The 12,283-nt window shown below is 48.2% G+C and overlaps 1 protein-coding gene across 2 annotated transcripts in view; it reads left to right on the top strand.

Moving 5' to 3' along the window:
* Positions 1 to 375: 375 nt before the first annotated feature.
* Positions 376 to 12,283, top strand: part of LOC144170856 (phospholipid scramblase 2-like) — a 70,716-nt gene continuing 58,808 nt past the window's right edge. The window contains exons 1-2 of one of the 2 annotated variants that reach the window (XM_077700879.1): positions 376 to 532; positions 3,109 to 3,419. In XM_077700879.1, coding sequence (XP_077557005.1) covers positions 3,125 to 3,419 — 295 coding nt within the window. In that variant the 5' untranslated portion in view covers positions 376 to 532; positions 3,109 to 3,124. Of the gene's footprint in view, positions 533 to 3,096; positions 3,420 to 12,283 lie in introns of both variants that reach the window. The other variant, XM_077700880.1, reaches the window with a different exon arrangement.

Consider the following 12,283-nt stretch of genomic DNA (forward strand, 5'->3'; position numbering starts at 1 on the left):
ACGGGAATTTTTATGCCACCGTATGCAGCGCACGCCGCTGACGCCAAATTTTAGCGCCATTGCGCTCATGCACATTTTGCGTGGAGGTCGCATTTCATAGAAAAAATAGGCCTGGTTATACAAATTCCCTAGTTCTTTTGCAATTGAATAAAAACTGGGAGTGTAGGTTATGCATGTCTGCTTTGTGGCGCCGCAAAAATCGAAACCGAAACCAGAAACTTTTTTTAAGGAAAATTAAAAAGAAATCTGGTAGGCTGTAGAAACGTACAGTAGAAAATGTCACTCACAAAGTTTAACTTTGTTACTAGGAAAACGTTGTTCGGAGGGACTTCGGCTTTAGTCGATAAAGAGCATGGAAGAGAGGGTACCAGAGGTCAGCGGTGCGGCTGTTGACATTCGCCCTCTCACTCGCTTTTTTGCCCCTTTCTTCTCGCCTTCGCTCGACGTGTGTCTGCATTGGGTTGTTTACAGTCCGAGCCGGATCGTTAGTGGGCGTCTCACGAGTATAGCATTTCACCAGCTAATCATCAGGGTAAGTGAATACGTACGCAGTACGGGCCACTTTCACTTCTTTTCTCGCATTTTGTTAGGACTGATTTTCAAAGCATGCCGGTGGCGAACCTGATTTCGTGTCTCCGTCGCGCTTACGTGTGTGTGGGGGGTGACTGCTTCTTGGTCTCATTTAATTCCACAAGGCTGTCGCCTGCGGTCAAGTTCCGTTTGGAGCAATCGCAGAAAGTGTGTCCAAAAGCCAGTAGCGTCAGACCTATTTAACGGCTTTTCCTCGACGCCAGCGGGATGCGCGCAATGTATGATGGCAAGCGAACGCAGCCCATCGTGCGAGTCGCACGCAAAGTCGCCATGTGAATTCCTTCGCAGCTGAACGGTTGCGCCCTATAAAGTCGTTTGGAGGCGACCTTGCCCACCGCATGTGCCCGCCCCGAACTCAAACGGGAAATGCATCGTAGATTGATCTGAGCGCAGCTTCAGGTTAAATCACACCAAAGAAAGCCTAGAACGCCAAGGAAATGATAGAGGAAGTAGTTTGACGGTTTTTCAAATGAAACCTTGGTGCCGAGAGGGCCCCCGCCTGTAGACCGCTCTTGGCAGGCCGTAGGCGCTCGAGTCACCGCCCCGAGGTTAAAAGGTTGCGGCTGTACGCACGACATCGTGCAGTCCTGCCTGGCTGTACGCATGGCTTCGTCAGTTTACGAAATATGAACATTTTTTAAGGCCCTGCGACATAAAAGGTACCACTTCACCTAAGCCTCTCGAATGGCCGGTATAAATGAAACAAATTTCGCAGTTCCCTCGAAGGAGGGAGTTTCCCTAGTGCAGAGCGGTGTTTTACTTGCCCCGTGCCGACAGCCGCACGAAGCCCCACTCCAACTGAGAAAAGTAATGCGTAAAACCAGCGGTACAATGAGAAAGGGTAGCCTGTGCAAAAAGAAAACAGAAGGCCCAGATGAATGGGGACTTGAACTCGTAGCTCTGTATAGAGGTTGGAGGCAGTACCTTGACAACATGGAGGCAAGCGGACACTTCGGAACTGATGCTGAAGAATATGTGCGGTGGTGCGTGTGGCAATTGCTGGCAAGGTGCACGATGTCTTGCGTATAGCATCACTCAGGTTAAAAAATCCTGGGCCATCTCCACTCACGTGAAACCTTCTGAGGGGCGAAGCATGCAGTGTATAAGGGTATTCAAAGATTGTAAGTCTCTCTCTTGCCACATGGTGCGCGCTGATTGGGTGCTGGAGAAGCGCCGGCGGAAAGAGCAATCGCGCTTGCTGATGTGGTGGCGTTCTCTGTTGCGTTGAACTGGATTTAAGCAATTAAATGAGAGACAGGCTGGCCGTAAGTTGTCATTGCAGCGAGCTAAGAAGTAAGCAGAGAAGTAGCTCGAGGCATTGGAAAATGAGTGTCCCAGTGTGTTCTTTTAGTGCACGTGTTTGCCCATGGAAATGAAACCTTCTAGCACGAGGTGCTGGAAAACGAGTGTTGGGGTGTTTCAGTACCGCGACTACAGGAGACGCCGGCAGCCCGAGCCCCTAAGGTTTCCCGAGGGGTGTTTGCTCCCACCCCTGAGCACAGTATAGAGTACATGTGCATAAACACTCCGGACAGGGGTGGAGCATACAGGTACCCCAGTAGCCGAATTGTTAATACATCGAATCCGCATCTGAGGCTTGGCGGCTCGGTCCTCACCTGGGATGCAAGTTTTCCTGCTTTTTCTTGCCCAACACTCCAAAAATGGTCATCTTCATTAAAAAAACAAAGTAATCACTGTACTTTTCTTAGTGTTTTAGATTGCTAATGCGTTTATTCACTGAGTCCCTCGTTGTTCGTTACGTTCATCAGTCACAGCCCATTCGAGCCACACTGCAGGACCAAGGCCCCTCCCAGGGGCTCTAGTTACGGGCCCTCCGAGTCCATTCTGTGCCCCCAAATCTTTGCATTTCCCCCTTTCATTGGGCCGTTGGTCTCCCCCGGATGTGCCTGCTCTCATTCAGTGTGCACTCCATTAAGTGGATGGTCCACCGGTTGTTTGCCATTCACATCACATTAGTCGGCCCAATCTCGCTTCTAGTGCTATCATTGAGCTAAAGTTTTTTGACGCGAGTTTGTTGCCTGCATGATCCATAAGGTAGTTTTCTTGTGCATAAGTGTTTACCCCAGCATCCTCCTTCTCACGTCCCAGTGAACTGACGTAAACCTTCTTTCATTGTCCCTAGTAACGCCCCAAGTTTCTGCCCCATATGTCATGACCGGAAGTACACATTGGTTGTGGTATTTCAACCTCTCTATGACAGAGGGAACTTACTGCTTGTGATTTCTCAGTACTTTTCAAGCGCATCCCAACCGTAAAAATTCTGCGCCCAATCTCTTTCTCGTGATTAGGCTATGTCAAGCGACTGCTTATTTTTCCTGAAAGTGGGCACTGGCTTAAGTGTGATCTCAAATGCTGGTGTCGTAGTAGAAAGGAGGCACTTCCAGAAGTAGGCCGTTGAAGCCACGTGATCTTTGTGCAAATATTTCATGTTGCGGTTGGTCTCCAAAGTGCTAGCACTGCAGTACAATGGGACCTGAGTTGCAGGTTTCGACGCAGGGTTGCTGCCGAAGCCATGAGCTATCCTCCCTACCCTCCGGCCGACGGTGGAGGCTACCCCCCTGCCCAGGGAGTCTACCCGCCACCGGCCCCGGGATACGGCCCCCCACCGCAGGGCTATCCTCCCCCCGACCAGGGCTACCCTCCACCCGTGCAGGGCTACCCGCCTCCGATGCAGGGAGGCTACCCCCCAGCCATGGGGTACCCCCCGGGGGGAGGAGACGTGCAGTTCATGCCCATGGGACCTGTGACGCAGCAGCCGCCGGCTGCGGGGGGCTACCCGCCGCCTGGGGGCCCCGGTGGAGACATTGGCAAGTTCACCCTGTTCCCCACCGCTAGGCTCTGGAGGGAGGAGCACCCGCAGCGGAGCACTCTCGCCACATCCATGTGTGCCCGCATGCTCGCAAAGGGCTGCGCACACCACACTGGGGGGCAGACAACCAATTTTTGTCTAGGACGTGTTCTGCATCCCAAATGAAAGGGCATGCCTTAAAGCACCTTAACCTGGAACGGTTTCGCTGATAGCACCCTAGAGCTTTTGGAATCGGTATTTTTCGATCTGCCAGCCATACGTCCATGACAGCGAGTTGTGCGTCAACGCACTTTTAACTGTGTTTGAAAACTTGTCCTCGGCAATACAACGATGATGGGCAACCTTTCCCATTCCTGTAGGTGGTTTTTCAATCACGTATTGAAATTGACGGAGTTATTCGGACATGTAATGTAGTGTCGTGTTTAGACACTATGTGTCGCCACCTTTCAGACTATAGTAATTTGAATGCAACAGTAAAATTTTTTCCACCTCTTTGTTTAGAGACCCCTTGTGGTTAGCATAGTATATGTAACGCAGCTTTCATTTCACATGAAGAACATGTGTTCCACAAAAAACAGTTTTCTGTCCCTTTAAAGGGACACTGAAGTGAATTTGTCAAGCTCCCGTTTTTGCTTGCACTGCGTAGACTGGCTCAAATTAGCACACTTTTCATCGTTTATCCGGTTGACAAATCGGTAATTATTTTACAAAGCGCGAAAGAAGAAAAACTACCATGCGCGGTTTGCGGCGGCCGCACCAACTAAGGCTGTGACGTTAGGAGGAGGGGCGCCGTGATTGGACGATGCCCAAGGTTAGCAATCACACAAGTTTCGGTTTCGGTTCTGTAAAACATAACCAATGGCGTTGTTGGATGGGCATTCTCAATATCTCAGTAATCATCGTACCGCGCTTCTGCCATGTTGTCGGCTGTAAAATGCACAAGATAAGCCTCCCAGGACGGCTTGTAGTCGTAGCATTCACTAGCCGAGACCTACGCAGTGCATGAACCATGAACGCCCTCCGCGTACCCGCAGACGCCCAAATGTCATGCGCTTTTCCCCCATATTTGGAGCTTGCCTCCCTCATGCCTGTATCGTAAAAAGCGTGTTCACACCAGGCCAAGGGTCTGTTCATTCTAGCCTGTGCCCACTGCCTGCAAGCAGTCGGTGCTTATGGCAACAGCACGCCAACGAGAACTCGCTAGCGCGCCAGTGCCAGCCTGCGCGCGTTTTGTGAACTAGTTCGTGTAGCCATGAACGGTGCGGCCCAAAAAAAAGGTGAACTCAATATAGAAAACATCGGCGGAAAACAAAAAAGTTAACTTACAAAAAAAAAAAAAGCACGTACCCGCGGGGATTCGAACTCGTGACTTGCAAAACATTTGCGTTGACATACCTATAGCGCCCCAGACAACTGAGCCACGGAGCGGGACGCGAAAGCCTTGCTAATATAAGGTATATATTGTCAACCGGTTTACACTTTTATTTAGTTTTGGCATTTCAACCAGCTTAGGTGATTATTTGCTGTACTGCGATCGTGCAGTAAGCGTCACCCGAGTTTCCACAGTAGCTCACGTCTAGCAATTGCATTTCGTAGACGGAAAAGCGTTCGCAGATGCGTAGTCGTGCTGCTGACCGCTGTGCTTGTTCGCCCAGCGCAAAAAAGTGCTTACCGCGCCCTAGTTTTACGCTGTACGGTAAAAATATCAGTTGATTTTATTTCCTTAGTACCTATATTGACTTCGCTGACTCTTCTCCCGCCTTCAAGAGGCCTTATATTTTCCTACTGGCGTACCAGTCAGCGAAGCGTCGCATGTGCGCTTGTGTGAAGCGACCTTGACTTGGAGCTAGATACAGTGTACAAACAAACCAAGTAAAGGAAGGCACATTCTTCCATTCACAAACGTGTCCTGGCTTCGTTTCAACTAAGCGAACGAATTGCGACCAAGCAATTTTTTTTTAACCTCCTTGATTGCGACGACCTGCCGGCAGCCGGCGGACGAAACGCTGGGCTGACTGACTCTGTCGCCCGGGGAGCCGTGCAGTAGCGCAGCCGTGGCGCAGCCAATTGCCAGCTCATCCCCTCCTGACGTCACACGAAAACGCCACAGAAAATGGGCGAGCGTAAAGAGAGGAGGACAGCATTTTCGAATTAGTTTTTCTACTAAATAAAATCGCGTAAACGCGCCTAGAGTGGTCGAAACATGGCCTGGGGACTCCGGACTACAATTTGCGCTAGTAATCCCGCAATGTTTACATATCACTTCAGTGTCCCTTTAAGTATTGGCGGTGAGCGCGACCACGGGCAGCGGTGCGAAGCACGCCTCCGTGATGTTGGTTTAGGGATTCTTTCATTTGTTGTCTGCCTAACTCGGGCTCACTCTACCTGCAGTTTATTTGTGCTCGGTTGACGTCTGATGCTTGTCCGCACCAGATTTTGTGTCTTCGTAACTCTTTATCATAATAATATTCTTAAAATCGCGTACACTAGCTCAAGGTGTAATTTAAAGTATAGTTCTGGAAACCACTGCGGAAGAAACATTGCGGGCGTCGCTCATTCCTTGCGACGCCGGTTTTGTGCGGAGTGAGAAGAGTTGGAGCTAGGCATCGGTTTCTGTATCAAGCAATATTTCAAACAGCTGCTAATAACCGACCAGCTGCTGCTAATAACCGACAACAGCGAAAATGCAAGACCGAAACAAATTACAGGCCTCCGGGGCTGCTGTCTTTGGCAGAAGGCATTGCGATGCCTGGTAATTCATATTTATGGTAAAACAGTTTTTGCAACCTTGCCAAACGCTCAAAAGTATTGTATCACATCACTTTACGCTGGCATGAAAGTATGCCGACATGCACTAGGGGCTGCATAAAATGTACGCCGCAAGAATAACCTACAGTGCTGGTTTTATACCAGGCTTCTAACCAGTATGGAGGCTTATTGAGCAAAACGAGTCGCATCTACTGTAAAAATAAGGTAACACTATATTTGTTCATAACTGGAGGGATATTTCGGTACATTTCCCACAGCCATATGCTCCCGATATTCAGATATGCATTGTAGTAAAACGGAACTCAAGAGGAGGAGCCGGAGGAGGAAACTTTATTTAACTGTAAAATCGAGCTGGTTAGTGGGCGGTGACCTCAGTCCAGGACAAGAGAGTTGAGAGTAATTTTCTTCAGTTCATAGAACGCCATCCCGAGTAGACCAGGATTTGTTCTTTATGCCTGGAAGAATTGGAAAAGAATAAAGAGCTGTTTGGACATTTCCATCCGTGGCCACTGGCGCAGCCTAGACGATGTGCCATTGCTGACCGCATGGCCGCACGCCAATCCGCCGGAGAAGTTGGAGTATAAACGCGCCTTAACTCCTCCCCAACCCGTTTTTCTTCTTGTTTAGATGGGGCCGCCAGATGTTCCTTTTGCCTGGTGGTGTAGCGCCTCGCTTTAAGGCCAACTGAACTGAAAATTTTGCCCTCTTGAAAACACTATTTCCATACAGTCTGCCTGAAAAGAAAGCGATATGCAAAATATAACAGCTGAAATATGCGCTTGGATGCCGCAAGTGATCAGCAAAAATTGTTAGTTTTGAAACTGAAATTGAGGAGAGCGCGGCCATTGAAGTAACATTGCAGCTGGCCAGCAAGTAGCCTGACGGTCAGCAGCTCGTTAGAAAGCCTGCACTCAAGCTCTACGTGCACACGGGGCAGCAAAAGCACCTGTAGCCATTCCAACTGGAAGCTTTGGTTTCATGGTCGGAGCTTCTTTCTCGCATCGCCATTGTTTGAACTACTGTTGCGTAAGCCACTCGTGTGACCGAGAATCAAACATGCGTCATCCGTCTGGAACCCTGGTGCTAACTTGCTTACCTTAATCCTGGAATCGTTACAAAACTGTGGTGCTAGGCTCATACTGCCAGACTGTGCGTGTCCGAGCAGTGCGACATAAATGAAAAAACAGTTAAATGTTGATGACCAGTCTTCCTGACCTATTGTATCAAGCTTGCGTACATTTCATATCTCTCGCACAAACAAAATTCTTAAACAATCACTCTATGCTGATGTCACTACTATGTACCTTGTGCCGACCACAACTTTAAAGTTGGTGTACCAGTTGCAGACCTAAGCAGTATCATGGCTCTTCCAGTGTGCACTGGAACTGCCTTCCCGCTTTCATCATCTGCATCACCAAGCCTGTCACCTTGAAGTCAGTTGTTTATGCTTATGTTCTTTCGTTGTGCACTATTTTATTTAGATGCGCCGTATGCCTTTGCTGGTTTTCTTTCTTCTTAATCACCCCACTGCTCTGCAGTGTCTGCGTGGCTGTGCGAGTGAATGAGGGAAATGAAGAGCGGCATGCAAAGGCCGCCGCCTGTGGCCGTTGGCAGACATGCATGAATTGTGGGCCAGTCAGCATTCAAGCGGGCTGATTTGTGACCGCAGCGTGGAACGCGCGTCGGCCAACGGCTGTGTTTTACAACGGATGTTGAATGGCCGCACACCTGCACAGTACTGCCAGGGGTTCCAGTGCTGGAATAGACGCCGGCGTGTAAAAGTGGGCCCCAGTTGAAATGTCAACTTCACAGCATGCCTGTTCAAACAGGGTGTTGAAATGCTGGAACAAATGAACACAAACAGCTGCGCATGAAACTATACACACTGACGAAAAGTTGACCTGTACGCTGCCTCTGCACGACACTCCGTGGTTGGTGCAGTCAAACTGCCCATCCGTCTCTTTTAGGCTAGAGGATTTTCCTGAGGACCATCCTTGTTGCTGCTTTCTTTATATGTTCTCTGGCCGACTCTTTATAATGCGTCCCAGGTTCTGCGTTTCTAATGCTGTTCGAAGGTGCCACCTTTGCGAGTAATTCTGCTATTGGCGGTGAGCGCGAACACAGGCGGCGCTGCGAAGCGCGCCTCCGTGACGTCAGCTTAGGGATTCTCGCATTTGTCGTCTGCTTCACTCAGGATCGCTCTCCCTGCTGCGCTCGGTCAACGTCTGATGCTTGTCCGCACCAGAATTCGCGTGTGGGTAACTTTTTATCATAATAATAGGCTTAAAATCGCATATACTAGCTCATGGTGTCAATTAAAGTATAGTTTTGGATACCGCTACGGGAGAAACATTGCCGGCGCCACCCCATTCCTTGCGAAGCCGGTCCTGTGCGGAGCGCGAAGAGTCGGAGCTAGGCGTCAGCTTCTCATGTAAGCATTCGAACAAAAGGAACAGTCAGCTGCTAATAACCGACAACAGCGAAAATGGAAGACCAAAAACAAATTCTAGGCCTTCAGGGCTGTCGGCTTTGGCAGAAGGCATCACTATTCCCGGTAATCATATATAAGGTAAAACAGTTTTTGCAACCTTGCCGAACGCTCGAACGCGTTTTGTCACATCACTTTACGTTGTCAAGGCATGAAAGTTTGCCGACATGCACTATAGACTGCAAAAACTGTAGGTTGAGTTCCAAATAACCCAGTGTGTATATACGCGCGTGCTGATTCTATACCAGGCATCTAACCAGTATGGAGGTTTATTGAGCAAAACGAGTCACGTCTTCGTTAAATTTATAGTAACACATTTATAGTTTGCTTAAGACCTGGTAAGTAACAAATTTATAGTTTGTTAAGACCTGGAGGGATATTTCGGAACATTTTGCACAGCCATATCTTCCCGATATTCGGATATGCGTTATAGGAAAACTGCACTCAAGAGGAAGAGGAGGAATAAAGGGAGGAGGGGAAAACTTTGTTTAACAATTAAATCGATCTGGTTAGTGGGCCGGCTCCTCAGTCCAGGACAAGAGAGTAAAAGTAATTTTCTTCAAATCATAGAACACCATCCCGAGTAGAATAGGATTTGTTCTTCGCGCCTGGAAGGGTTGAAAAGCAATAAAGAGCTACTTGGACTTCTTCGGTTTCGAGTCTTGTAATATATGCAGGTATACTATTTATTACGTTAGTTAGCGAGTATATCATGCCTTTAACACGGTAATCATGTCATCATTGTTCAAGTTGAGAGTCAGTTCGTTATGATAACGATATAATTACGATAGAAATTCGGAGCACAAAAGCCGCTTTCGAGTACTGTGGACCACGTTGTTTAGGGCGCGATCGCGGTGGCGTAGCACAAACCTTCTCATTGTATTTGCATGTGAATAAACAAAGCACGCTGCAGATATGCACCTTATTGCACGCAGCCGTAATGAAAGCCAATTTGTGAAGAAGGGAATGTATGCCATACAAAATGAAGGAAATATCCACACGACCTTTGTGAGGCTCCCAAACATCCCGAAAACGCCTAATAAGAAGTTTGTGACGGCGCAGAAAAAAAAAGCAAGAAACATTAATCCGATACAAGACAACAACGAAAGAAACAGAAGAAAGCCGCTTTATTTCCTGCTGTGCGATGAGCGTGTAGAGGCCGCTGCTTGGTACGTAGTATTAGACTGTTGAGTCTTCACAGAAGCATCTCAAAAATACTGCAGGGAAGCCTACGCATTTTGAATACTTATCGAGAATCTCTGATCGCTGATCCTCGCGAATAAGCAAGAAAGGACGAGTTACACACGATCTTCTGACCGATACTCTGAAGAAAGTTGTTCTCTATCTCTCGTGGGGGATACAGCTTCAAATTATTCAGATGCGTCAGAAGCTGGCAAAGTAACTGAGTCGCTAGAAATACGCTTTTTAACGGACTACAGCAACGAAGCGGCCGATTTCTAGCCCAGGCACTGCTGCCCCTAACAAGCGGAGCGTAGCAGACGACAGCGGCGCGAATCCCTAAGCCGACGTCAGAGCCAGGGGGCGCCACTCAAAGATCTCACCGCCAATTGCAAAGGTTCGAATGGGTGTAGCGAGGCACGGCTGGCCAGAAATGCTTCAAAAACTATTCCAGAATAGAAATTTTCGGGATATCTGTGTTAGACGCGTAAAATACAGACAGATACATTTATTTTTGACATGTTGGGATATTTTGGAGATAGTTATGCACATACAAGAAAAGAAATACTCCAGAGTACAGATTAATTAAAGGTACAGAAACCGTAGCTGGAATACTTTGCTTAAATTTCAGCAGCTTTCCATCTGACAATGGATTTTTCTTCAGCGTTATGTATTTGAAACAATATACGATTCACTGGTACGACTAAATCATTAGAAAAATAAACCAGTTTATTTTTTACACGCAAGGAGGTGACAAAATTTACTATTCCTTCCTGAAAAAAGTTGAGAAAAGTGCGAGTTTTGTCCAATGCCAGGAAAGTGCGGCGTCTATTTGATTGCCAAACCTTTAAAGGCCCAAATCACAAACGAAGGACACACCCATGCAGTGATTTTTCGTGCACTAAGTATACACATCTACGAATGATCTAGATGTATACTGATGCGGGGTTCATGAGATGTGGTGTACTATCGTACATCTGCTTCATGACTGACGAGTGCAGTGCCTTAGCTGGAGCCGCTCCTTCTTCGGGATTTTCAGCTGACCGTTTTGACACAATGGCAGCCCAGTTTCACGCACGTGTCCACAGCTCTTATGAGAGCTTTTCAGTCAACCAACCGGTCTGTGGGGAAATGCGTGTGTTTTCTGACAGGACGCCATTGGTCCCACTGGGAAAGCTTTTGCGGTAATACTTGCGCCTGAGTAAAGGCAGCAGCTCTGCAGACTGTGCATATCGTTCTGTGTGGCCGCTTTCTCGGCATTTGATCTTTTGACGGTGTACGGAGTGCGGATTCGCCCTGATGAACTCCTCCAAGAACCTTGCGTCTTGGCTGCCATCGTGGCAGCATTGATGAAGTAAAGTTTCTTTGTAAGAGTTAACTCTTCCCCTTAGGCTAGACAGACTGTTTTTATTCGACAAATATGACCACAATATTGTAGCGAGGCACAAACTCAAGATGATGATGTTGGCGGTAAAAGGACAAACAGATTTATTAAAAGGTGAACTTGTGCCTCACTAAAACGAACGCCCTAGTGCCGCTGCCCCCGATCTCTCTCTCGCGCCGCTGGTGGACCCCCTTCTTCTTCAGCACGTGGCGTAGTTGGCTGGGCGCTGTTGGTTGGTGGGTTGCTCCACGTTCTTTTGTTCTTTGTGGCCGGGTGCGTGCAACAGGCCATGCCGGGACAATATGCTTCTGCAGCCAGCAGGACGATAAGACAAACAAAATCCTTGCACCTAAAAGTCCACAAAATTTTGTCGCGGAGGATCACAGGAGTCATAAAAAAATGGTTTCTAGAAACTAAGGTGCCCAGCTGTGGTGCCTGCTGCTGCTTTAACCATAGTGAAACTCCGAGTGAAAGAAGAAAGGGGGAGGTGATACCTGGTGATGACGCGCGTTGCATTCAGTTTAAGGAACTGACAAATGCCCTGGGCAGTGTGCTAGTTATGCTCGCACGACTCCTCGTAAATGTGCCATGTCTCTCGAGCCACCGGATCGTTGGAAACAACCTGGAATAAGTGGCAGGGAAACACTTTTTGTGTCTACCTCAGCGACCCCTGTCAGCCGCACATTTCAAAGAAACCCAATTCAGCGCGAGTACCGTCTAAACCGGCATACGTATAGGTCGAGTTTTTTTCAAAAAAATCCGCACGAAAGTCACCCCTCGTCGTATATAGCGGTCATTGGAAGAATGTAAATTGTTGTCTGGCAACAATGTGCAAGCGTAGTGTCGCCATCGCCCTTTGTGTCGGACTGCTCTCTCTCACTATCAAGCCTTTATTTGCTTTTCTTTTTTCTCCAGTTTTTCGTGTTTTACTCGTCTTGTGCGTGCATTTCTGTGCGTGTCTGCTCTTAGATGAGCGGCGGAAGTCGGCACCAGTTTACCGCTGCGCTTAAGCTGAAGCCGATTGAGTCGCCGAGCACAATGG

This window comes from Haemaphysalis longicornis, unplaced genomic scaffold (assembly GCF_048455015.1).
Source record: "Haemaphysalis longicornis isolate Haplotype H1 unplaced genomic scaffold, Haemaphysalis longicornis Haplotype H1 scaffold_2, whole genome shotgun sequence".
Taxonomy (NCBI): domain Eukaryota; kingdom Metazoa; phylum Arthropoda; class Arachnida; order Ixodida; family Ixodidae; genus Haemaphysalis; species Haemaphysalis longicornis.